The sequence below is a fragment of the Pomacea canaliculata genome, linkage group LG11, assembly GCF_003073045.1.
Source record: "Pomacea canaliculata isolate SZHN2017 linkage group LG11, ASM307304v1, whole genome shotgun sequence".
Classification (NCBI taxonomy): Eukaryota; Metazoa; Mollusca; class Gastropoda; order Architaenioglossa; family Ampullariidae; genus Pomacea; species Pomacea canaliculata.
This window is the reverse complement of record NC_037600.1, coordinates 8,851,864-8,878,406: the sequence shown is the minus strand read 5'-3', so window position 1 is coordinate 8,878,406 and position 26,543 is coordinate 8,851,864. Positions and strand designations below refer to the sequence as shown.

Sequence of the window (26,543 nt, the reverse complement as noted above, 5' to 3'; positions counted from 1 at the left end):
TAAGACTTCTGCAGACAGGAAAGTCGAGAGTACAGGGAAATTACTATAAGCAAGAAGTTTGTATTCACTGCGACTGTAATAAAAAGCAAACCTTGCAGGGTGACAAGCACAGGTTGTACATGACGTCAGCTGTCAGGTAGCCATAACCGTCAGTACCAGCAAAAGAAGAATAATATGGAAACCGAGCTTCTGGAATGGCTGAACAGGTACTCTACAGCCGATAAAATTGACAGTTCGTGCCTGTCAGCAACTGCCATACCCACCCACTCACCCCTCTTCCCTCCCACTCACCCCTCTTCCCACCTACTCACCCCTCTTCCCACCCCTAACCACTAAGTCCGAGGGAAGATTGAGTGTGCGTTGAAGTGAGGGAAGCTCACCCACATCCTGTCCTGCGCCTCTATTAGCGTCAGCCACAGGCTTGAACGATGGGACACAATGTTTGAATGACGGGAGCGACGAAAACTCGCTTTTATGGCACTTCACCGGTGAAGAACCACCCGCAGCCCGCGAAACACAAACCCATGTTAAAGTTTTATTAGCATTTCCGAAGCTATGGTTGGAGTGTCCTGTCCATTTGAACAAAAGTCAGAGGGTCTCATCGACCGATTGGCAGCTGCAATATGTCTCACCTGGATTTCTGCAAAATAAATAAACCCAAAGACAAATTGATCTACAGCGTGATTTTCAGCCCTTATCTTTTTCATTTGGAAATCTCGAACTGGCAGCTATTAATGTTGTCTCCCTATTTTTTTTTAACCCTCCTTCACCACAATCTGAATTCCTTTTCAAATAGCAATTCTCCCGAGCAAACCATGAAACAAATAAAATTATTGACATGGTTTAAAGAATATTTACATGCTCCTCCTATTGAATCGCAATACTGGGTAATCTGAATTTTGCGCCAAGATGGTTCAGCGTTGCGGATTCCATGCAATCCCGAATTCGCATACTCTACCTAAATCCATGCTTGCAATCTTAGTGGCTGTGGGATTGCCCTATCTTAAGGGTCAATCTTGGTCCCTCATTGCTTGGTTTTCCAGGAATTAGCGACAGACTATGATTAGCCCCACGAAGTGCTGTTTCCTGTTCCACTTTGTTGCCAGCAGAGACCTGTTCACCAGGAGGACGTCCATGTTGCTTTTTGCACCGGCGGTACACGGACAGTCGGGTGGGCTGGGCACCCGACCTCTTTCTCGGAGAGGATGACAATGGTGTTTGTTCACTGTGCAGCTAATGGCTGACATATGCTATGACAAAAAAAGAAACTTTAACGGGGAAGGTTAGTGTGACATGATGCCTTATCTCTCACTTTCTGGCGTCGCCATGGTGACTGTGCAGACGAGTGCATGCTGACACAAGCACGCCAGGGGGATTGGAATGAAAAAAGAAAATGAACAGAAGAGAGAGGTAGAAGTATGGAGGTAGATAGTTTGAAAGGGAGATAAATTATGGAAGCCTAAATGCTCTTGAAATGGGAGACAGGTGGAAAAACACATGAAGTTAGGGGCTACCCCAAAATGTCGATTCATAACCAACGGCTTATTAAAACTCAATTCAGGAAAAAGGATGAGGTATATCCCACATCTCACGCACACGAGAAAGGAGAGAAAGAGAGTGAGAGAGTATATAAAGGCACTCGATGTGTAAACTGAGTATAAGTGTTGTCAGCAGGGTCAAAAAATATATTTTGTTGGTGGGTGGGTCATTCTCCACCTGTATTCATCCAGTGCTCTCTCTTGAAGTCGCTTTCGAGTACTTGTCACACCTTCACTCAAACACCATAAACCTCCTCTCGCACCTCTTTAGAAAACAGCAAATTGGGGTTCGAACCTCCAGTCTAAATAACTATTCTTTTCACACCTCCTCAAGAGAACCTACATTTTCCTCGCGCCTTTATTAAGGATAATAAAGTATCTCGAAGTATTTCAAACCGACTGTAGATAACCTTACCTCCTCCTGCCTTCATCGGAGTTTTCTAAGCTTTTCATTTACACCTACACAAGGTGTTAGAGGGTGTTGACCGGGAGTCTATAAACCTGTCTCAACACCTGTATTACAAGTTTGTAAATTACACCTTCACCAGACCTGACTGTGAACATCACTTGCTTGACTGTGAACATCACCTGCATGCACTCGAGGTTATGGTTACTTTTCCCCCGTTATATATAACATGTAGCTTCTCTAGTTTTCTCTAAAATAATACATAGGGGTAAATTTCAATTTTAAGCAACTTTTTGGCCTCTTCCTTCAGACTAACAACTTTTCTCTCCTGCCGAGGCTATTAGGAGGTGCAAAAAAGGAAATAAAAAATGTATTCAAAACAAATTAAACAAAAAGGATTTCTCCTCATCATCCTTTCTATTCTTCTTAAACTTTACCTTTTCGTCCTCCCCAGTGACCAATTATCTTTTCATTACTTGGAATAAGTGTTGAGACTTGATCAGTCTTCTCTCACAATCCTACCTGAGGGAGGAGAAAGGGTTAATTTCCAGTTCTGATCTCAAGATAAGAAAAAAAGTTTAGAATATGAACGTTTATCTTTATCAACATAGAAAAATGACTTTTGATCGTGTCAAAGCAGTCAATGAGCTTAATCTTCGTCTACACATTTTAATAAAGATGCTGGTGTTTCTTTGTATGTTATTTACTGAAGCGAAATGAAATTCTCATGTAACTTAGTCCTCGTGCGTCATGTTCCATGTTATTCAAACAGAACTTTACCAACTTTTTTTTCCAGCGGGTTAGGTGCACTGCATACAGAATTTTATTCCCTCTTCCGTCTTATAGAAACGACAAATTATGCTGAAACATTTCTTTTCCATTTGTAAACAATTTAATAAACAATGTTTTAGTAAACTTTTGATAAGGTTCTACACATATCTATATAATTTACTAGCCTACATGTAATGTCCCGTCTCCTGACAGACTGTCAGCGCACACTGCTTTCGCGCGGACCAGATCAAAGAAAGGTAAAGACGTCCGATGGCGGCTTGTGGTGAGGGATGGTGGGAGCGAATAAAAATTGTGTTCATGTCAACCGCCACACGACTCGATCCCTCCCCCCTATGTGTCTATCTTTCTCTCGTAGATTATCTTCTTATAAATGGTGACTGTCCAAGTTTTCTTTGTGTAGTAGAGGTGCATCGCAATCAATTCTGCGTAATAAATTTTGTAAATGTGAATCCACTAACAACGCCTTCGAACGGGCGGAGTAAATATCAAGTATAAACAAGCTCCCAAGCAAAAGGAACCACCCAAACTTACTCTGCGACCTTTATAAATATATGGTTGCACATATGGTACTCACAGTATAATTTTTTACTTTTTAATTCTTTTGTACAGTTAATAGCTGGGAGGAGATAGGGTGGAACTTCGTGATCAAAATTACCTACTTGCACATATCGTCTTTCAAAATTTAAAGACACACACACACGCGCGCACACGGAGGGGAGGGAGAGGATGTGATCATTGTTGTCAAAAGCTGACCTGTTTATTAAAGTGCAGAGACCACTCTATGACATTCTTATCCTAGCTGTTCTTCTATCATCAACATTCAGTCTTTTGGGACTGAATGTAGGTATAATGTATCACCGGTACAAGGCCTGCTTTACTCTTTTGAAGGCTAACGATCTCTATTTGCTCTGTACTTGGGAAATGGTCGGAGGGAAAATTGGGTGAAATACGGTCTAGCACATCCGCTTTTGTAAAGTTTTTAAATTTTATTTGAACTGTGCTTGAGCAGCCAATGAAGAAGAGCATTACCATAAATTGCGTTTGACATGTTTGTGACGAAATGTAAACCACGGGATTCGTCTGAACAAAGAACACTTTCGGACTATTTTCCCGCTCCCATGTCAGCGCATGTTTTATCAATCCCTCGCCTTAATTTATGGACATCTGTAATCTCAGATAATGCTTTTGACCGCTGATGTGCAAAGAACCGAAAGCAAAATACGAACAATGGTCTGTTTCTCCCCACAGGAAAAAAGCGGTACTTCGAAGTTTAGAAGTGATATTACCTGGCAAGAACAATGCATCGGTCCCTTCGCTGCTAATATTCCTGCTTTTCGCAGGATCAACAGAATTGGATTTAATCCTCCAGAACTCTGACTGTCAGCCTGGGTGTGCATTACGTTTAACATCTTGGAGTCACCTACTGTTGTCGAACAATGTAAACGGTATATTTGATTGAGCACCCTTCCGTTTCAAGTGAGCTGGCGAACTTATTCAATAAACGAGACCTCACTTATCTGGGAATCAGCTTTTGCAAAGGCCTTCCTGGCTTACCTTCTCCAACCCACTATGGACGAGTATTCACTTCAAAGCTGGAGGAGGAGGAAAATACAGTGTACCACGCTTATTATCTCACAAATGCGCCATCGGGTTTAGGTACTGTTGTTCAATTAGGCCATCCGCTCCTTCGCACGAGAGGGGTAGCTGTGTGCGCACGTGAGAGGGACGGGCTAATAGGGTGGAATAAGTGGAGACCATAATTTTCGCTCTTCGAGAACAAAAATTTTGACGGTTTAACGCTTAGCTGTAAACTGAAATCAAGATTTCCTCATGGGCATAAACAGGAGCACTAAATAACCAGTCACACCCCAGTAAATTATTATTATTATTATTGTGCTTGTTTTGGCACACATACAAAATATCAGTCTTTTAGAATATTTCAACTGTCGTTTAACGTCTTCCTAGGAGTTAACTCACAAACTGTCATCGCCAGCTGCGAGTGTATAAACTAACTTCACGCAACCCTCTTTTTATTTAACCTTTAATTTTCAAACATTTAATTATTGACGGAATACTGGAAAGAGGAAAATTCAGGCTGAAGAGTCTTCTAAGTGTATCAGAACAGAATGCTGTTGTAATATATGTTAAAAAAAAAAAGGACAGAATTTTGTACACAACCTCTCTTCTCCCACCCACCCAAGTTTTTCCTAACTTGGTCTTACATTTTTCACAACTTAATATATCAGACACTCTATTAGACATTAAATTTCTTCACAGTTCAAAAGTATTTTTAATGACATGGGTTCATGACATCAATTAGGCAGCTTACAGACATATACTAGTTGTTGTTCGGATGAAAAATAATAGTTGACAAGGTGACCAATGTTTGTGTACAAAACCAGTGTTTAACAACACTGCAGGGCCAGATGATTTTCCCACAATGTCTGATATTCATTCTGTATCTTGTATTCAGTCTTCTAACAGCTTTACTCTTCTTTTGATCAAGTAACAGATTCCTGGTCTTCTAAATGGAAAGACAACTCAAACTTTAATCTTTTCAAACAAAAGAAATTCAAAAACAGCACAGAACAGCATAAACAGGTAACGCAAATGATCTTGATGTTTATAAAATCAAATTGCACAAAATTATAAGCAGCTGAAGAACGTTTTATGTCAGGGACATATAATAATGAGACGTTCGTGCACAGTTAAAACCCTTTTGAGAATGTTCTTTCTATAATAATCAGCACATAAATTGAAAGAATAGGTTAAAGTGTCTAACAAGACAAATGTGAAGCCAGCCAAAAAAAAAACTATGCGGTGGTATCCATGGGTGTTGCTCGCACTTCTGTCTCCAGAATCTCCAGAGGGATCTTCTTTACTTCTGTACTGAGAACGGCTGTTGTACCCCTTTTGTACTGATATTTGCCATGTCTGCACACATGCACAAAGCACCATGTAATACACAAACTTCAGAATCATGTCTGCACAATGACATTTATGACTTCTTAAAATATTTTTTTTTATATTTGAAGCAACAGTTATCTAAAATAAATACAAAAATTTGTATAGCAGAAGGGAAATATGATTATGCGAAAGTCAAAGTTATTGTTAGTACCTGTTGAGGCATAAAATTGTGGATGCATTTCTTGCTGTTTAGAAAGCTGTCAGCATGACAATCAAAAAGGGGATTTGCTTCCACATTAAAACAAGAGTCCTACCTCCCTTCATAAAAGGATTTTAACAAACAGAAGCACAGATTCCCTCTTACCAAACATCTGCCTAAAAGAAGTTAAGAGATATAAACTTACCGAACACCCTTTTTGTTGGCTTCATCGTATGGCCGAATGTATTCAACCTTATCTTTGGTGATAATACACAGGTCAACATTACTGCCTGAGCCTAGATCATTGAAGATGCCAGCAGCAATAGCATCACGCACCAGCTTCATGGCCTCATCACGCTGAAAGAAACACATAACAAATACTCTTTGCCGCTTGGGTTTTGCTACAGGAATAGTACTTTAAAGTATTTATAGATTTCCTACACTAACAGTCTTTAAAAGCAAAGCTACACTATTACAGGGTGAAAATAAAAGTTACACAGAATATCTCATTAAAGTAAAAATAACCCACTGTAAAATGTGGGAAGAAAAAACCTGACCCAGTTACTAAGTTCTTAGTTTTAAGCTTCCAATATAATGCTGTCATACTGTGGTGGAAGATGTGAACAGGCTTAACTTTACAGTAATCATCTACCGTAAACATCATTTATCCTGTGAATAGCAAATGGATAATTTAAACCATGGGACATCACTCTCACAAAATGTTTTTACAAAAGTTTTTCTGCTGCATATAAACAAGTGGAATATTTGCAATACTCACTGTCATATCTTGTTTAAAGCGATCTTCAAAAACTGACATGGCTGCTAGAGATCCCGAACCTGAAACCAAGCTGTCATCATTCAAAACTGTTTCCCCTTAACCCACTTCTTTTAAACACACATGTATGACACATTCAAGAGAAGCCACTCGTACAAAACACTACTAATAATAGTATTTCCTTACCCATGGTGACATAAGGCAGCATGTCGGTAGAGCCATGAGGATATATGCAGTAGAGGTGAGGGCCAGTGATGTCCACACCACCAAGAACAAGTGCAGCACCAATAAAACCATGGTATCTGCAGAACACAGAGTATGCTCATTCAAAAGCAAGCATATATCGCAAGTGACATTTCACAATGCCTGACTTTGCTTATCAATATTCTCACCATTTTACCGAAAGTCTCCGACATAGCATCTGCAATCCAGCCAAAGTCAAAAGCTGTTATCTCTTCATACTACAATTCTTTTTTCTTTTAATCAAAGTTATAATTAATTATAGTTAATTAAGTTATTCTCATGCCTATAGCATCAAAATTATCATGATCAACTAAAAACACATGAATTTAACATCCTTCTACATCACTCCGACATATAATGAGATATGTTGGTTTCACATCTAAATGTATGGATCATTTCTTCCACTTTTATCTGAATTTTATTACTGGAATTTCATCTAAGACTGGTGTTTTTCTGAAATTATGATTGACACAATTTAAAAGACCAAGTACCCAACAGCCTGGTCAAAGAATTTAAAATAATAAGATAATAAATAAATGACTCATTATCAGCACATAGTATACTGAAATAAATACTTCTTGTCATCTTCTTTCATCACAAGTTCCTTAACACCTAAATGCCTACTTGTAATGACTTGCCGGGCGGATTATATATATATAAAGTTTATAAATAATTTAATCAACAAGAAAATCTATAAGATTTGGTGTGCACAGTCCCAGGCTGAGATTTTGAAAATACCTGAACAACATTTGCTTCAGAAGACGGTTTGCAGTGCAAACACGAGGTACACGACCAGTGTTCAGACGATGGAGCTCTAATTCAGATGAAATCATCTGTGTCACCATCTCAGTATCTGCTGCTGTGCCTGCTCCACAGCAACTGGGGTCACACACACACACCAGCTTTTAAACAAAGGTCAAAGATGTGCAAATTCATCTAAGCCTATTTTAAACAAATGTCTCCATTGCTTGTTGTTTGGCTCTGAATAGTCACAAATGAACTGCAAGTGTCGAATAATAATAATAATAACAATAATAAAACACTTTACCATCTCATCTACCATTGAAAGTGAGCCTTTTGGAAAACTATCATTGGAAGTTTTAAAATATTGCTACATCAAATGTGCCAACTTATATACAATCAACCTTTCTTATTTGGTTGATGAAGATGGAAAAAAAAAGACTCACTAGATGTTAGAGGAAATGTAATGAATCTTGGCACAGTTTTTGTCAGCCACAATGGGGCCTTCTGTAGCCCTGGTATCTGCTCCCAGCACCACTCCATCCTAGATGCAACAGAAAAAAGTGTAACTTTTATTTTAGGTTTACCTAACCACTGCAATTTTTCTTCTGCTGATGCCCATATTTTCCATATTCAAAATATTAAAAACATTTTTAGACATCATAACATGATTAAATAAATAATAGAAGTGTAACTGCAATGTGACTCAGGCTAATCAGAAAATAAAAAATTTCCATTTAGCTATTTGTTGCATCCAAATTTTCTTCTAAATGCTGGTAAAAAAAAACTATGCTTCTCATAGCTCTTGAATGAGGGTAATAAAGGGATATACTGTAGCCAAAACAGCTTAACCCTACCAGCCCTGAGGCCCTGAACCTAACTGTCCTCTATACCTGGGCTCCCCGAGCATTTTCACGTACTAAGTACCGAAATTTACGGTACAGAGTTATAGCGGCAGATTAGGAAATTACCAAAAAATTAGGTGTATCAGCAGATTCAGAAATTACAGAAGAATCGGTAGAACAGTCTGGTAGGGTTAAGATGCCATCTTGGCAGTTGACATCAACTTGAGCATATACTATGATTAAATTGCCATGATGATAATCCTACTGATTTAAAGCAGAAGGGGGCTGGAAATCTTTAAAGACCAAGAATAAACATATCTGATGGGCTTATTAATCAAACATTTTGGACAGCTGTCTACCAAAGCAACTTCTGACAACATAAAGGCCTTTCAAAAATATGTCATCCTAAATTCATTGTATAAAGATTTGGTAACAACAGTAATCACTTTTCAAGCTTTAGAACTTGATTGCCTTAGATATATGATTTTGCGATGATCTCAATCTCCACATATTCAGGCCAAAAAAACCCAAAGAAACTTACCTTAAAAACAATACCAGCAATAGTTGTTCCAGTTTTGTATGCTTTAGGCAGTTGATAGCCTTGAGTTTCAAGGAACTTGTTCCTGATCAAACAAAAACAAAAATCAAAAAACTACTTTAGCATCCTCTTCTTGTCAAATTCTTTATTTGACATAGTACACAATACTTCATTCACTTTATGTTCATCTGTATAAAGGGGAAGGGAGAAGAGGATGCCCATGTGGTAGTAGCAATGGTATTCAAACAGAGTTGAACTGGTTCAATGCCCATGTGATGCAGCAAGTTTCCCCTAGTTGGCCCAGATGTTGACTGACTCCATAGAGGATAGGGTAAAATAAGAAACTGGGAAAGAAGAGGTGGGCACCATCATAACATAAAGCTAGCCCTAAGAAAAGTGAGGTCTCTAACATCCCACTCCCCAGTGACCTGTAAGGTTAGGAGACCACTTTTTACCTTACCTTTACTTATAAAGGACTATATAAATAACCATTTCTAAATGAACCCCTTTCCCGTGTGTGTGTGAACTGGATATCTTTTTTGCAGCAACAGCAGTACAAAACCTTTCATACTCTGCAAACACACACACACTTACTTTATACGCACAGAACGACATAGGAAGCTGGGAAAGGGAAAATGGGGACAGCAACCCCCTCAAAAAAGATAATAAGGCATGAGAGGAATGTGAACGTTGTTTACTGTCAGCATGAAGTTTGCCCCCCCTCACCCACACACACTGAGCATATTCCTACACCACTGTAACCTTATCAAGGTTATGAAATTAAGTTTGGTAGGAACAGTTGTGAAATACTACTGGAAAGTGTCAAGTAATGATAACTTTCTAATGTGCCTAGGTAAGGTGACCACAAGATTCAGGTGTGAATGTGTCAATGTTAGATTTATGTTTCTGGGTTATTTTGTGACTTTTATGTTAGTTCTAGAAATGCTAGTTTAACAGTTGAAGTCTAATAATTTCCACTCTACCATCTCATTTGAGTAAAGTTTATTACTCAGTAACTGCCGTATGTCATGTCGTAAAAGTGGAATTGTGAAAATGTTTGTCCAACTAAAGCAATATGCTGTAACTTTAGTTGGTTCATTTTCTCTGTACTCTGGAAAGCCTAAGAACACAAATAAATCTACATATATTTATTCTCCACTTGTAGTTGTACACAAAGATAAAGTATCTGTATGATGCCTCTCAAAAAGATGACTGAGCTAGTTTTCTCAGCGTTGATCTTCACCGTCAATTGCACTCCTATGTAGTTGAAAGTTTATGATCTATGAATTAATTTGATTTAGTAGAACATATCAGCAATTAACGTGCGACTGTCATACCATGTTAATTTAAAATAAAATCTATCACCCTTATTTAAAGAGTTTGGTGATAAAATGAATAATTAAAAAAAACGTAAAGGGGTAAGACAAGTGATTAGTGTAATTAATGTGCCTAGTGGTTTTCATTTTATAGAATAAATGAAACTTGGCAGACTCAAATTTCTCAACAGAATGTTTGCACAGTAAAAGTAACTCCAAATAAAAATCATGTATGCAAATCTTGTTAAAATGCCGAACCCACACAAAGGAAATATCTCTATGACCAACGGCTATCATCTCATAGAGAGCTCTCTTCAAAATGTGTTGATTCATTATAACCCCACCGAATTTTAGGTTTGTTTTTATAACGCTAACGAGTTTTGAATGTTCCAGATTCACGAAATTGATAAACCTTTATGTACGACATAGCATTCACAATAATTAAGTTTTATATTGCTTACCTCTGACAATTTTCAAATACAAATCCACCTGTCGGTGGGTCAGCAGCTATAGCGGCGGCCATGTTGCGTCGATAAGATTCGCAGAGAATTGTAAAGCGATTTCTATTGGATAAAACTGTTAGCGTCGTGTATTTACTGCGCGGGTCATTATCGCGGAAAATTCGAAGGATGAGAAGTTTAAGTCAATGAACTTTGTTAAACGCAAAGTACAATTTACTTAATTACTATTATAAAACATCAACCATCAAACTACAAATGAAAAACTAAGAACTATCATACAAAAAAAGACAAAACAATCAAGGACATCGTATACTTCATGTGCTTCAGACTTCAGATATTTGTGCAGAGATCTCTGGTTTGTGAAACTCTTCGGGTGTACACCAACAGACTTTCCATAATTATTAACGATTTTTATTGATCTTTACTAGAGATGGCTTCCAATTTGAAAGATGAAGAGATGCAACTAAACTCCATTTCTCTTGAAGAAACTGTTTTAGTGTACCTCTTGGATATAATCAAAGAATGTGACGCGGCAGGAGTGAAGCTGGCAGGGCTATATATGCTGAAAGAAGTTATGAGCCGCACATTTTCACCCGTCCTCGCAGCTTTCTGCTGCCAAAAGGGGCTGCTGTCAACATTGACTAATATCTTGGCCAAAGAGTTTGATCCATACGATGAACAGAATGATATTCTCTTGTACAGGCTTTCGGCTGAGATTTTGTGGACGATTTCATCACAGCTTCTAGAGGACCCAGAAAAATTGAGCAACCGCAGCTTAGTATGCTGTCTTGTGGAATTTCTTGATGTGAAGTCAAAGTTTTACCAATTCTCACCAGAATTTATTAAAATTCTAAATGCTTTTCAGAACAAACTTTTCATCTGCAAAGGCATCCAGGCAGTTGAGGCTACACTTGCAGTAAGTCTTTTGGTGGTTTTGTTTTTGTTAGAGGGTTATTAGTTATACCTGTTTCACAATTAGGCATGTGTGTGTAAGTGGTGGTGGTGGGGGGAACTTGTAAGATTCTTTTGTTTTTAACAATAGTAACCAGTAATCCATAATAGCATGGCTGGTTCAAATACAAAGCACAAAGTAGGTCCATAGCACTAACGACTTGTACAAACAGAAACTGTTATGGTGTCACAGTCAGGTAAAAAAGACCAATAGTTGACAAAGTCACACAGGTTTGTAGCAGATTGTGTAGTCCATGCTGAAGAAGGACAGCATTCACATACAACATAAATGGCATAAACCTCAATTTGCAGCCCATATATCAAAATCATACAGGCAGGAACAGCTCCATAGCTTATATACTACTCATGTAGTCTTCAAACAGTACATCCCAAAGACAGAGTATTATCATACATGTTAAGCTTGTTGCTCAGTGTGGAAATGCTCTTTATCATCCTATTATTATTATGATTTCAGATGCTAGAAGAGATCAAATGCTATACCGACAGTCTGGTACAGATCGGTGAGACTCTTAGGATCTTCAAATGTGACCTAAATCTTCTATCAGTTGAAGATAATACAACTCCACTGTCAGAAATTTTAATCAAAGAAGGATTGGCTTGGCCTCAGTGTATTTCTTTGCAAAACGAATCTACTACTGCTTCAGGATCTGGCCTACTGAAGTTACCTCTACCCTTGGCCACTGATGAAATCAAATCATCTCCTGCTATGTCATTGCTTTATGGTATTAATGGAGAAATATCAGAAATGACAAATATTTATGTGTTACACATCATTGGTGGAAATTATTTCTGGGCTCTGATTGGAGATGAGTCTCACAAATTTCTTAGCTCCATATCTTCTCATCTTCAAGAGACATTACCAAAACTCACCAACGTAACACCCAAAAAAGGTGACATTGTTGTTGCCACAGTAGATGTTACACACATAAACACAAACGGCATTGTCCGTGCTTGTGTGCTGGATTTCTGCAACAGCGAGGTCAAAGTTTTTGCAATTGATTATGGTTTCATTACAACAGTTGATGCATGTCAAGTGTTCAGAATAGACAGCAGTTCTGAAGTAAACAGTTTTCCACCTCTGGCACAGCTATGCTGTTTATCAGGTGAGGAAAGAATGTACTAAACAAAAATTCATGAAATGAGGCAAACGGGAAATAATTGACAATACACCAAAACTGTATAAGTTAACAATCCATACTGAAATGCTAACAATTCATTCAGAAAATTAGCAAAGTTGCTTTACGGTTTGTTTGTTTTTTTTTACAGTGCTATTTTACAGTGAATTGTCTAAAATTTGTGATATACCACTTTTATTTTTGTTGAATACTTCAGGCAAATGATGAAATAGACACTGAAGAATTGTGTGTTGTGTGTGTGCATTAAAAAAAAAAAAGGTAAAGGTCGTCCCCTAAGCTTTTCAGGTTGTTGGGAGGGTGAAGTGTTAGATACCTCACTTTTCTTGTGGCTAACTTTACCAGAGAACAGTGCCCATCTCCTTTCCCTTGCTGCACTACTTTCCCCAACCCTGTATGGAGTCATGTACCCATTCCTGACTGCTGGGACAACTAAGGAAAGTTTGCTGTGCTAATCAGGTATTGAAACAGTGCACCTCAAAGTTCAGACGCCACACTCTAACAAGTGGGCTATCCGCTTCTCCAGCGCAAATACACCCATGTACTAATTTTGGATTAAAAGTTGTATTGAATACTATCACACTAAGAAACAAACGCATGATGTCAAGTGTTCTGTTGTAGGCTTACAAGCTCCACCAGCTGATCCAGCAACTGTTGAATTGGTCCTTACCACTCTAATTAACATGACAAAAGCCTTAGTTGAAACAGGTTGGGGTTTTTTTCATATAAATTGTAGATTTTGCCTAGGACATAAGAGTAATTTCTGGGACTTTTGGTAAGACTTTCTTATCTTTAGGTTTCAAAACAGACTGGGGTGGGGGGGGGAATTGGTGTTTTATACTGAGCCTGGAACTAAGGCTATATCAGAACAAGGCAGCCAACCCTGTACATAGATGCCACATGCAGAGAAAGAACAACATGCCAGAGATGAAAGCTGAACCCAGGACAGCCAACTTCACTGTATTGGTGACAGGCGCTAACCATTGCACCACCGAGCCTACCAAAATGCAGACTAACTTTAAGGCATCATCTAACAGGTTAACTGGACCGATATCATAATATATCTCTGATCAGAGACTGGCAGCAGTGGTAAGAGATTAAACATTTTATATAATTATATAATGCAGAATAACTGTAAATAATATCTGCCATTTCTTCTTCTACCTTCTCCATAAAGCATATCTTGGGTCGTTTGGTTAAAGGTGTATTGTGTTTAGATGTGAGATTATTTTGTGTGTGTGTACAAACCGTCATGTTTTTTTTAACTTAATTAGCTTGTGAGGAGTGGTATACATGTCACAAATATTATTTTATGTGCAATTTAGTATTAGTTGAATGCCGATTAATTATCAGATTATGCTTTATACTCCCTCATGCTTCAGTCAGGAATACTTCTTGTAATGTTTCTTGTGTTTGACAATTTATTTTACTCCTGCTAGCAGTGTTCAGTCATTCAGTCAGATGGTTGAATGGTTTTAGGCAAAATGCTTCACCAGACAGGAGGAATGGCTCACTTACTCTCACTGCTACGCTGTGGTCATCATAGCATCCTAGCGCAAGTGGTGTGGCTTTTATCCAACCTGGCCTACAGGTTGCGCAGACAGGTGGACCTAAGCATTTTTATCAAACCTTTGATAGGTATGGCACCTTCATGTTTTTTTGTTTTTTTTTTAAATAATGTTCTATGCATGGAAGGGCAAAGCATAGGGAGACAGATTTATGTGTGTGTGAACATTGGGTATTACACTCTTAGAGGAGCATACCATCAACTTTTGATGCTTTGCCTGTTAAGCATTCAGTTTCAGCAGAATGTGTATATCATCCTGCATGCACACCTGGTAGAATACAAGAAGCTGTCACAATATTTTATGATGTTTGTTGAAGAGTCCTAAACTAAAGAAAAACATCTCAGCAGAAGTAGCTTTGTTAGTGTACACATTTCAATACAACCATTGTACTCTGTTGGTGTATAAGGCAAGCAATTTCCCTAAGCAGCTGTATGTAGAATAGTTAATGCTCATAGTCAATAGTACTGTTTCACTTTTTAGTTTCTTTTTATGTTGTTAAAATTTTATCCATACCCAACTCAATCTTATGAATCATCTTTCTGAATATGACTTTTAAATGGTTAAGTTATAGTTTCTGGAGTTAAAAGCCAATAAGAAAAATAAGTGTTTTGTCTGTGCATCTTGTTATTATGAAATCAATGTCTTGTGCTATAAACACTGTTTTGTCATCCAGTATCATCCACAGGTGAAAAAAAAGCATGTTCGCTGGATTGTTTTCAGATCTGCTATCTGACTTGATGTCCGTAAAAGATCATCAAAGAAAAGTAGTATTGGGCTGCCTTTCTGCTCTTAACAACATTATCATCTTTACCCAGGAAAATAGGGACATCTTTTTCGATTGTGGAGGTACGCCAATAATAATAATAATATGCACGCAACAAAGTGGAGGAAACTAGACTACCAATAGAAAAATCCTGATGGTCAGATCTGTAAACAAGTGTCATATTCAGAGAGAACTATGTCAGAGTCAAGATATGAACCCATGACACCCTATTCTCACTGTTGTGGTGGCAAATGCATAAGCCACCTCACCCCATTACCATTGTTCCATGCTTTGCCAAAAATGGTTGATCATGTCATGAATTGCTGCACAGTTCAGGTTTAGCATATAAAGAAAAATGTGTCTTAGATCAACTTGTGGTGTTGAAGCTAACAGAGATACTAATGTGATTAACGATTATGGTTACATGTCAGAGCTCGAGTTAATTAAGTCTCAGATGCATTTAAGAAAGTTCATTTTCGCAAAATATGTCCTAGGTCAGCTGGTGGTGTTAAAGCTAATGGGACTGCACAAGCATTTGAAACCTGTTAGGCATGGTTGTGCCATCCTCTTAAGAGCATGCTACCCAGGGCTAATGAATGCAGTTTCCAGTGAGACCATTGAGGCCATGAGCGTTAGCAACCCCAGGTCAGTATTTTTTAAAATCAGGCTTTGATTTTGCATTATTGCATTAGTCGTGGACTAAATGGGAAATTAGAAATGAGAAATGCATTTAGAAATTATAATTTTGCATAAACAAATTTAATTTCATTTAGTGTGCAGAAATATGTTTAAAGCAATCATCATTGTTGTCATTACCATTATCATCATCACAATCATCTCTAAGTGTCAAGGAAGATCTGCATAGCTGGGCCAAACCCAAAGCCACAGGAAATACTCAAAGGAGCGAAGAAAGAGAATTGTCGGAAAAGGAAGAGATAGATCAACTTCTGAGGCAGGTAAGACAGAGTGGGGAGAGTGTTCCAGCAGCTACTTTTCTAAATATTTTGTGATGATCGTGCATGCTTCAATGCTCACGCTTATTTTAGTGATGTGGAATAAAAACACCAGGATTTGAAAATTTATCATTCATGGTTTCCTTTCCATCAAATAAGAGGAAGGGTGACTACAGTGAAGTTATTAGAGAACTGGTATCCAAGGGCTGGAATGCACATGCTAGCTGGTTCAATAACTGAGGGGTGGTGAACTTTCGTCATTTGACCCAGCTGTTGAATTCGTACCTGGCCTTGTAGAGGGGTGGGGAAGATAATGCAGCTAGAAAAAGGTGATGGGCAACAAACTCATAAAAACAGATCATGAGATAAATGCAGGCTCAACTCACCCTAACCCTGACCCATATGGTCACCAGACTACCTTTACTTTTCTTCTTTTCTTTAAGTCAGCCAGTTTAAGCATCCCACTGAAAGGACAGGGAACATTGTTAAATGGTGTTAACACCTCAAGTCTTGTTTTCTTCCTTCTAATTTAAGACCTACCAGTGTCTGATCATGCTTGGCTGTGTGGCATATCATGACAAAACATGAATCTGCAGAAGTGAGAAGTGTCTCTAGCAAAAGAATCAGACTACAATGTTGTGTCCCTGCACAGCTTTAATAGCAAATGTTCAATGGCCTGCTTACAGCAGGGAAGGTAGGTATTTGCATCAAAGACGTAATAATCATGTAATGTGTTAGGCTTGGAGAGGAGATGGGCACTGCCAAGCCGATAAAGCCCGCAGAAGAGCATTGAAGGTTGACAGCAATGGTACTCAAAGTAAAAAAACTGCACACCCCTTTGGCCCTGTCTGGGGTGTAAAGGTTTGTGAAAAGTATATCAAGGAGAAATGCATCGAGATTGATGACGGTGTAGTTTGGGGCAACAGCTGAAGGACTTCTGCCTGCACAAGACCCTCACCAGTGAGAGCCAGTAGAAATCATCCGCAATCAAAGACAGCAAAGGCCACCTGCTCTGAGATGGTAAAGCTGTCCTAGACTACTGGGTGGAGTACTGCAACAAGCTTTACAACTACCGGGTGACGACAGTAGTGCACATCCTCAAAGACATCCAGAAAACAAACCCCAACCCAGAGGACCTGCAGGTCATATGCACAGAGGTTGAATATGCTATTCAGAGCCTGAAGGGAGGAAAGTCCCCAGAGGTGGACAGTGTCCAAGTGGAGTTGATCAAAGGTGGCAGAAAAAAAGAAGATGAAGGCTTTTACCACACTCTACTGAAAGATCTGGGCAACCAAGCATTTGCCATGAGAAGGAACACAGCCAGTGTCCTACCCCAGCCTAAGAAAGATAAAGTAAGGCAGTGTTAGAACTATTGCATAATCATCCTGATCAGTCACCCAAGTAAAGTTATGCTGAAGGTGATCCAGAACCATATCACACCAGTTTAGTTTATTCCTTGTTGCTTCTCCGAGGAGCATAGAGCCGCAACACAGTTGTACAGTTAGTATGTTTGCGGTTTCTGTAGCATTTTAGTTTTTTTTACAGGGTGGGGTTATTAGTCCCACGCCCAACCCTCCTCCTTCATCCGGGCTTGAGACCGGCAGGTTATCCGAGTGGTTTCCAGGTGGAGTTTATCACACAAGTGGCAGAGAAGACACTCGCTGAGGAACAAGCTGGATTCCAGGCTGGCAAGAGCACTATTGAGCAGATCTTCAATTGTCAAGTCCTCATCAAAAAGTTCATACAGCATGGTAAAGATCTGTACAATAACTTTATAGACTTTAAGAAGGCATTCAAGAGAGTATAGCATGAGGGGGGAAATTAAGGTCCTGGTAAACACCATCAGATCTAGTACCAAATGAACAGTACAACCAGAGGAGGAACATTCCTTTAATACCTGGGTGCAGCCATTTCAAAAGACCTTAGCTGTGTAGAGGACATTCGTCTCATAGAGGCAATGGCCAACAAATTTGGGACAGCACAAGTGTCACCTTCTTCACCAAATTCAGGCTTTATAAGTCTCTCGTGCCAATCATGCTGTATGGCTACGAAACATGGACCCTACTAACAGAACAAGAGCAGCAGATCTGGGCATTTCAGATTAAATGCTTCATGAGACTTCTCTGGATCTCCCACAGAGAGCAAAAGAATAACTTCGTATGCAGCCTAGTCATTGGCCTAGTAGGTCCCTGGAGTCTGCTCGCTACTGTCAATCAGCAGAAATTTTGAGTGGTTTGATCATGTCACCCAACATGACACTTTGCCGAAGATGGTTTTTCTGAGTCACATTGAAGGCAGTCACTGCCATGGCAAAGAGAGGAAAGGCTCACATGAAGGAGTGGACAGGGTAATCACCATCAGAACTCCTTATGACTGTTGCACAAAAGTTGCCTAGATGCCAGTTTGGGATGAACTGAACTGATGTTTTTAGTACTGTATATCTTACTGTATTTATTACAACCTTTATCTTAAAAACATTTAAAAAAAACTTTTCAAAATTAGATTAAAATATTAGTGAAATGACATTGTTTTCATACTTTTAAGAGTTTAACTCCTTCCAGAAAACAAAAGGAAACATTCCTGAAAAATTTAATTAGGGTTAGACAAATGGTGTGGTTTTTCTTGTAGATCAAAAATATAGTGCCACACTCTGCTTTATTTTATAAGGTACAAAATTTTTGACAAATGGTTATTGTTTGATTCTGTTCCAGAATTCTACAAGTGATCTGTTATCATATGCTGGAGATGAAGATGAAGATGAAGAGGAAACCAATTTTTCGTCACAGAGGGACAGTGATGAAAGAAAAGGTAAAAAATGTCTTTGTTCCTACTTTACTTGGGTAATATAATTTTTTATTTTCTCTTGCAAGTCAGGAAAAATGTGTAATTAGTAATTTCAGTCTGCAAAGAATGGTACAAGAAGATCATGTTGCAAGTAATTGTTTATCCCAAGTTTGTGATGCTTGTTCTTGTATCTCATGCAGACTTAGCATATACTTTTTTTAAAATTATTATCATTTGCTCTTAGTAAGTCTACTTGTTGAATAATTTTATCAAGCTTGTTTAAACTACTATTTTTCTTTTCTATGTTGCGCTCTTTCAGTCTGCAAAATTAGATCTTGCTTTTCTGTAATGGAGCTTTTCAAAATATCCTAGATGCTGAGAAGCTGACATTATCTCCAGGTCTGAAAGAAAAAATCCTGATAGTGGATGGCACTTCACTTTGTGAAACAAACAAAAAGTTTTTTGAGTTAGGTCAGTGACTGGATTTGTAGTCTTTGAAAACTGCTGAGAGTTTAAATTCTGTCTTCCTCTTTTTCTCCCTTTCTCTCACATGTACACAAGCAATAACTCGCTATGTACAAGAGAAAATTATTTTCCTGAACATTAAATCTGTGTGTATGTAGTCTCTTTAGATTTATTAAGGTAATTTTGTGCTTTCGTAGGTCAGAAGCATGACCAGAAATTCACCTAGGCCTGTCTTTAGTAAAAGATAAATGTGTTAGTTAAGCTGTCAGATAATGTGCTTTCTTGACTTCCCTGCAAGTCTTTCAGACTTTGAAAGTACATTCAACTCAGTGGGTCTTGCAGATTCCTGCTTGCCATACAGGGATGATATCACGCACCATATCATTGAAGCTCAATGCTTTCAGGAGATTTCAAGACAGATGTTAGCTGAGATAATGTGTGGAATGCTCAACAGTGGTTTGTGAAATTTTACTTTTTAAAAATTGTTCATGTAGTAATTTTGTGTAATGTTCTGCTTCCTGGTCAACCTCTACCACCTGAAGTGTTTGCCATGCAGAGTTAATAATAAATTTTAGTGCACTATACACACAGGACTCCAAATAAACTGGCAGTTTAACTCAAAGTGACCACCTCTTTCAGACAAAATGTCTCTCAGGTTACCATAGTTTCATGATTTGGCAAAAGAAACAACAAACACACACACACACACAAACAGAAACTTAAAAAAAAACACTTTGGGCTTGAGAACAAAAAATTTTGGTCACAAAATGATATTTACTTCCAAAAACTGCATCTAAAACACATTTAAGAGGTGGTCCAAGTAAGTTGTCATGTTGTCGAGTAATGTCTGAACTCTTGCATGTGAGAGCTGACAATCTTCTGAGTTGGAGTCATGGGGTCATCAAAACACTGGTATCAAATGGATCATGCAGTGAAAAAAAGTTTAATGAATGTAAGAAAAGTGATGTCAGAATAATGGAATTTCGATTAAGCTACTTCATGCTTCAATATGGCAATTATTGTAGAAGACAACTTTTCAAGTTTTGTCTTCTGTACTTCTCTTTTTGAATCTGCCAGTGCCAGTTCTAAAAAGGAATGTTTTGTTTTTGTTTTGTTTTTTTTGTCTAGGTCATGGTGGCTCCCTCTATTTTGGGTTGACCAAAGAAGGTCATGTGAAGGGCATCAAGGGCAATAGAGATGAGAGAGATAAATTCCGCCTTGGCCTTGACGAGATGATGAATAAAACTTTGAACCCACCTGTCTTGCACACCCAACTTGAGGTTATCTATATACCTGTCAGTCAGACATTCGGCAACAGCCACCCAGTGCTGTGTATTGACCTCTTTGTGATTGGTTAGTATAGCATTGGCACATTTGACTGAAGTAAAATTTCATCAGGGTTCTCTTCACAACAGCTGTAAAATATTATCAATATTATCATATATAACTTTAAATACAAAGTTTTCATTTCTACTGCACAAATAGTTGCAGTCATTGTAGAGACTTACATGGGTCCTCAAATAGTAAGCCTACTTCAGAGTAGATCATGCACATATTCTTTTAGACTGATATTTTTTTTTCCACATCTGACCTTTATGCAGAGATAATCATCAAGTCTGTCAAGGATGTGGTCTACATAACTAGAGATGGCAAGTATTTCTACAGGTTTGGACCAAACACTACAGAACTGACAGCTCAGGTTTGTTTTATTGGATTGTAATCTACATGTGATTTCATTACTGCATTTTTATCACTTAGCACTTGTCTCGTACTGTTGAAAATATAAAACTGAAAATTTTGAAAATTTTTGACAGTCATGTAAAACATTTGACAGTTACGTATTCAGTAATATGTCTGGTTAAAGGTGGAACTTCTTTCCAACAACAGGAGTCAGTCAGTCACTTGTCCCCTGACCGGCATCTTTTGGGGAGAGCACATGGATAGATGCAGCAGCTGGCAGGGCCTACCACTTTTGCCTATTTTAGGTGATAGTGAGCATATCGTGTGCAGGACGACCAGTCCAGTCTTTGACGTTCGTAAGCCAATTTCCTCTGGCCACCACAACGTCAACTGCCCTCCAAGGTGCCATGAAGGATAGTCTTCTACAAGTTGTCATGCTGGGTCACATGGCCAAAGAAGAGCAGCTCATGTTGCTTGACTATTGAAAGTAGAGGTTTCTGCTGTCTTACGAGTGTGGCAACCTTGCTTCATACTAAGTCATTGGTTCTATGTTCTCTGTATGCGATTTGGAGCAGTCTCCTCAGGCAAATGTTTTTGAATGCCTGGATTCTTCTGTTTCGGCAAGCAGACTCCACATTTTACATCTGTACAGCAGGATAGGTACTACCAGGGATTTGTATGGAGCGTGCTTAGTAGTGAGCCTAGATCCTATCTAGCCTGGACATTGCCGCTGTTGAAATCATGATGGGGAGATCAGATACGGAGCTTGGAGAGGGTGGCTCCCAAGTACTTGAAGCTGCTTACCTCTTCAAGCTGTACCCTGTTCATGTAGATCTGCGTAGGTTGCTTAGGTTGTAGATCGACCTTCCACAAGTTGAAGAGGAAGTGTGATGGTGAAGGAAGGTTTTGTGCTTGATATTCTCGAAGGGGATATTAAACGGCACTGGTGATAGGGGACATCCTTGATGTATGCCTAATATGGTGAGAAAATAAGCTCCTATTTGGTTATCCAGCTGTACTGCACTCATTGAACTAATAGAGAGTTTGAAGTTCAGCACTAGCTTGACAAGAACAGGTATATGGTAATGGTGGCGCCATGGAAATGTGGACTCTATGTGATTGGCTGAGCAAAGGCTGGGCATATTGCTACACCATGCGACATGTAGAAGCACTTCTCTGAGTTGTGGTCACAACGTGTAGGACAGTTGGCTTTCCCAACATATTAGAGATTCATATTAGCTCTAATTTTCTTTTTAACTTATTTGCAAGTTATTTTTACAGTTCAGTTACATTTTTTAAACCATTTTATTGTTAATCCACACTTAAATAAAATTTTTATTTTTTTCTACTGTTGAATGATTAAAACTAAGCAAAAATTAGGTTTGTATTTGCCCATGTATATTTTGTTTACATTTTTGTTGTTTTTCTGTTTATATTTCATTTTATTACCTTTATCTTATTTCATAATTTGTGTCAATATTAATAGTTGGTAGGCCTTTTTGCTGTCACCTCGTGCCATTCCATCCTCTTTGTCCCGAGGACATTAGCTTACCATTTCTTACAGTTCTTCCTACCTGCCTTCATCCCTTTCTTGATGGCACAGTTCACTTCTTTGTATTTGGAAGCTGCCTTAGGTTTACTTTTCTTTTCTCTCTCCATGGCCCTTTTGTGGTCACAGAGACCTAGGATGTCATTCGTGACCCATGGCTGTTTCTCATTCCTTTGTCGTCCTAGAACCTCCTGGGCTGTTAACAGTTGCACCTCTTTGATATTTACATAAGTCCACCAAATTCAGTGTGGCAAATTTTCCTCCAACTGTATCTTTGAAGACTTCTGCAACATTTGGGTCTTGCAGCTTTTCTAAATCAAAGCGAATTCGGCGGGTGTTCTTTCACATTCAGCTTCAGGTTCATAGGAACAAGGTCATGGTCACTACATGTCCATTCCCGGGTACGTCCTTGGCCGTTGTCAGAAACGAGTATTATCGCCCCTGACTAGTAAGCACAAGTGGACCAGGGTTGTGCCCTTGGCTGTCTGTTGGTGAGTACTGATCAAGGAGGAGCATGTGACGAAGCAAAGTGTTCACAGGAGTGGGGAGAATTCATGGCGAACTTGGCTGCCGAAGTCTGCAAAGAAGTTTTTTTTTAATAAATGCATGTTACTTCATTTCAAATTGGCAGAGCAGCCCACTAATACTGGCTGTTTGTTGGCTATTTTCCTGCCATTAAATCATCCATGTCCGGCTCAGCCTTGATTCATAATCATAAGTAACTTTTTTTCCCATAGCTGTGATCTTTCTTTAGATCCTTTCGTTCAAGGCTATTTTAGATACATTTGCTTTTTTTTTTTTTTTAACCAAAAGTATATGGTAGGGGTTTCTTTATAACATTCTTTGTAGCATTTATGACTTCAACTACACACAAAAAATTTCTTATTCTGTCATAAAGAAGTGCATTACAAAATGTTTTGCACAATTTTAATGATTTGTTTTAATTTCTAACATTTTTAAAATTTGATTCAAGGAACTTCGGGAGCTGGTAGTGTGTGAAGAAGAAGAGAACTACAAAGAAGAATTACTGCAACTTTGTCAGGAACTTGAGACCCTACAACATGAACTTACATGACTGTTGTTAATGATTTCATAACAACATTTTCATCAGTTTATTTTGCTTATGTTGAGTTTCAGTATTAAGATGCAATCAGATATGCCAGCTGTCGCGTAACGCGATCGGGCGTCACGGGACTTGCTCTCTCACAGACACACTCGCAATCTCACAGACAAACTTCCACGCGCCCGACGCGAGCCACGAAGCCAACCACTCCTCAGTGGACACAAAACACGCACACGAAGCTACAACACAAAACTAAAGTTTATTGGCGGTCGCAGAGTGCGATCACCAACTCAAAAAGATAAGGAAGACAGAAAAGAAAAAAAAACCCATTATCCATTTGCCAAACAAAACAAATAGGGGAGAGCCCCGCCATTAACTAAAAAAAAAAAAAAGAACAAGGAAATCAGACACACCCACGAACGTCTAAACACGCCCCTCTAACTAATGGTGCTCGCGTGGTCCGACGCTGCACACAACTTTCATCGCAGTTTACAGGTTATTCCCCTCTTCCAGGCCACTGCCTGAGACGCTCACTGCCACAGATCAGTTACGGCGTCACGCCCTCTGCTATTGTCAAGCACACAGTCCGTCCTCGCGACTCGAGCCTCGGGGCTTGGCCAACAGTCCGCTGACACTTCAGCGCAGGTCTGGTCACACGGAGGTGGTTAACGGCGCTCCGTCCTCAGTTTGCTGACTGACGGCAGTCTGTTAATCCTTCGCCTATGTGTTAACCTTTCACTCCGACTGATTGAGTGACCGGGTGATTGAGCCTGCAGAAAATGATGTACATGAACAACACACTCTACGGTCATGCATATATAATCACAAAGCTGGCCTCTCAAGCGTCTCTTGTACCATTCCATCAACAGCGTGATTGTCTGCTACGACAGGCGCGAAACCTTATCTACACAGAGAAAATACCCTAAAACAGTCTTAGTCGCTAAACACATCATTACAACACAAATAAAAATCCCCCATGATACAGACTCAGCACATAATTAAGTCTTCCCCTCCCCACATACGCCTATACAGAGATCTCTCAGCCTCAGTCGCTCACGCACTTTGCACACTTGCACACCGGCCGGCCAGCCACTAGCTTGAAAAACGGCGACAGGAAGTTCCAATTACTCACCTAATCGGCCCATGACGCGTTATTTCTGCCGCACGTAGAAAACGCAGGAGAAAAAGAAACTTCTGCCAAGACCACACACCACTCCAGGGAATGCACCAACAGCAGAGTCCCGAGCACACTCGTGTCTCCCGGCACCGAAGCTTTCCTAGTTCTGCCCACCCGACCCTGGGCTTCTAAACCAAAAGTCCCGGTCTAATCTTGGGGAGAGGAAAACTCTGGGGAGGCTGCTGGTATTTGTGCTGAAGTTTTATGTTGATGTAGAAGACATGTGATAACTAGTGCTGGGTAAGGCCGGATTAGGTCTAAAGTATTATCATAGGATTTGTTATTTGTTATTCGTTAAATACCGTTAATAAACTTGCATTTGCTGGTATTTGTGCTGAAGTTTTATGTTGATGTAGAAGACATGTGATAACTAGTGCTGGGTAAGGCCGGATTAGGTCTAAAGTATTGTAGGATTTGTTATTTGTTATTCGTTAAATACCGTTAATAAACTTGCATTTGCTGGTATTTGTGCTGAAGTTTTATGTTGATGTAGAAGACAGTACGTGATAACTAGTGCTGGGTAAGGCCGGATTAGGTCTAAAGTATTATCATATGATTTGTTATTTGTTATTCGTTAAATACCGTTAATAAACTTGCATTTGAATTTCCAAGCCTCTTTTGTACACGAATGCGTCATGTATTTTGAGCGAATAAACTTTGTGCATATTAAAATCCAGAACATGACGTACAGTTGTATATCACACAGACAAGATGGAAGTCACATGATTCTGAACTGAATAATACACAATAGAGAACACACTTTCAGAATAAAAGCAGGGCCTTTTGTGAACTCCAAGGCTAAATGTGGGTGTGTAGTGTTATGAGAAAAAGAACACAACACAAGGTATTTGATTAAATAGCACACCTAATGATCGAATGAAAGCCAGAAATTTAATGAAAATTCTTGAGAACTTCTGTCATCTCTCCTGGAACAAGAAAGAGGAATGGTCTGATTACAGAATCTTTGGTACAGGGTTCCCAGGTCCTTGCAAGGTCCTTTTAAGTCCTTTTATATTGAATTTTCGCCGAAAGGCCTTTTAAGTCCTTTTATTTGCCATGCGGTCCTTTCAAATTCTCACACAGGTCCTTACATTTTCTCTGTGACCCTTTTAAGTCCTTTTATCGATAAAATATTACCACAAATTTATTTCCGGAGTTGACTTTGGCGCAAAATACCGACGATTTTTCGCCGCATGTTTGGTCTACACCTCTGTACAACACTAGTTGCCCTTCCGTATTCGCAAAAAACACTCTTTTTTCAAAAGGTCTTTAGAAACTTACTCTTTCTTGAACTTTGATCTTCTAGTACTACTGTGCATAGCTCTATTTCTCTCTCTCTCTTCCCGTTAGAGTGTGTGTGCGAGAGAGAGACACGTGAACTGACTTTTGTATTACACCAAAGAATGGCTTTCAGGTTTTGCAATTATTATTACTTAGATTTCTAGAAAACTTGGAACATTAACGGTGTATGTTATCAGCGCGCTAAGGACACTTTTTAAGTTATCTAATCTAAATATGGCAGACAGGCATCAAAATTAACTCTTTGATTATTTATTACTAGAAATACATGTATTTGAGAACATAGAGAAGACCACAGATTCATAAATAATACATCTTTCCGACCATACAAGAGAAAAACTTAAGCATTGATGACTGTCACTTAGGTCCTTACGAA

At 39.0% G+C, this 26,543-nt stretch overlaps 2 protein-coding genes across 2 annotated transcripts; one reads left to right on the top strand and one right to left on the bottom strand.

Moving 5' to 3' along the window:
* Positions 1-5,006: 5,006 nt before the first annotated feature.
* On the bottom strand, positions 5,007-10,905 carry LOC112575456 (proteasome subunit beta type-7-like). The gene is made up of 8 exons (XM_025257332.1): positions 10,762-10,905; positions 8,988-9,069; positions 8,048-8,145; positions 7,599-7,739; positions 6,804-6,919; positions 6,621-6,679; positions 6,048-6,199; positions 5,007-5,670 (listed from the first exon to the last, which is right to left on the bottom strand). Exons 1-8 carry the CDS (start codon positions 10,821-10,823, stop codon positions 5,550-5,552), a joined length of 831 nt encoding a protein of 276 aa, XP_025113117.1. The 5' UTR covers positions 10,824-10,905; the 3' UTR covers positions 5,007-5,549.
* On the top strand, positions 10,894-25,472 carry LOC112575454. The gene is made up of 13 exons (XM_025257331.1): positions 10,894-11,677; positions 12,188-12,836; positions 13,488-13,574; positions 14,346-14,504; positions 15,155-15,280; positions 15,692-15,842; positions 16,042-16,153; positions 18,862-18,958; positions 19,307-19,405; positions 19,742-19,855; positions 20,528-20,752; positions 21,001-21,098; positions 23,602-25,472. Exons 1-13 carry the CDS (start codon positions 11,192-11,194, stop codon positions 23,701-23,703), a joined length of 2,505 nt encoding a protein of 834 aa, XP_025113116.1. The 5' UTR covers positions 10,894-11,191; the 3' UTR covers positions 23,704-25,472.
* The last annotated feature ends 1,071 nt before the right edge of the window (positions 25,473-26,543 follow it).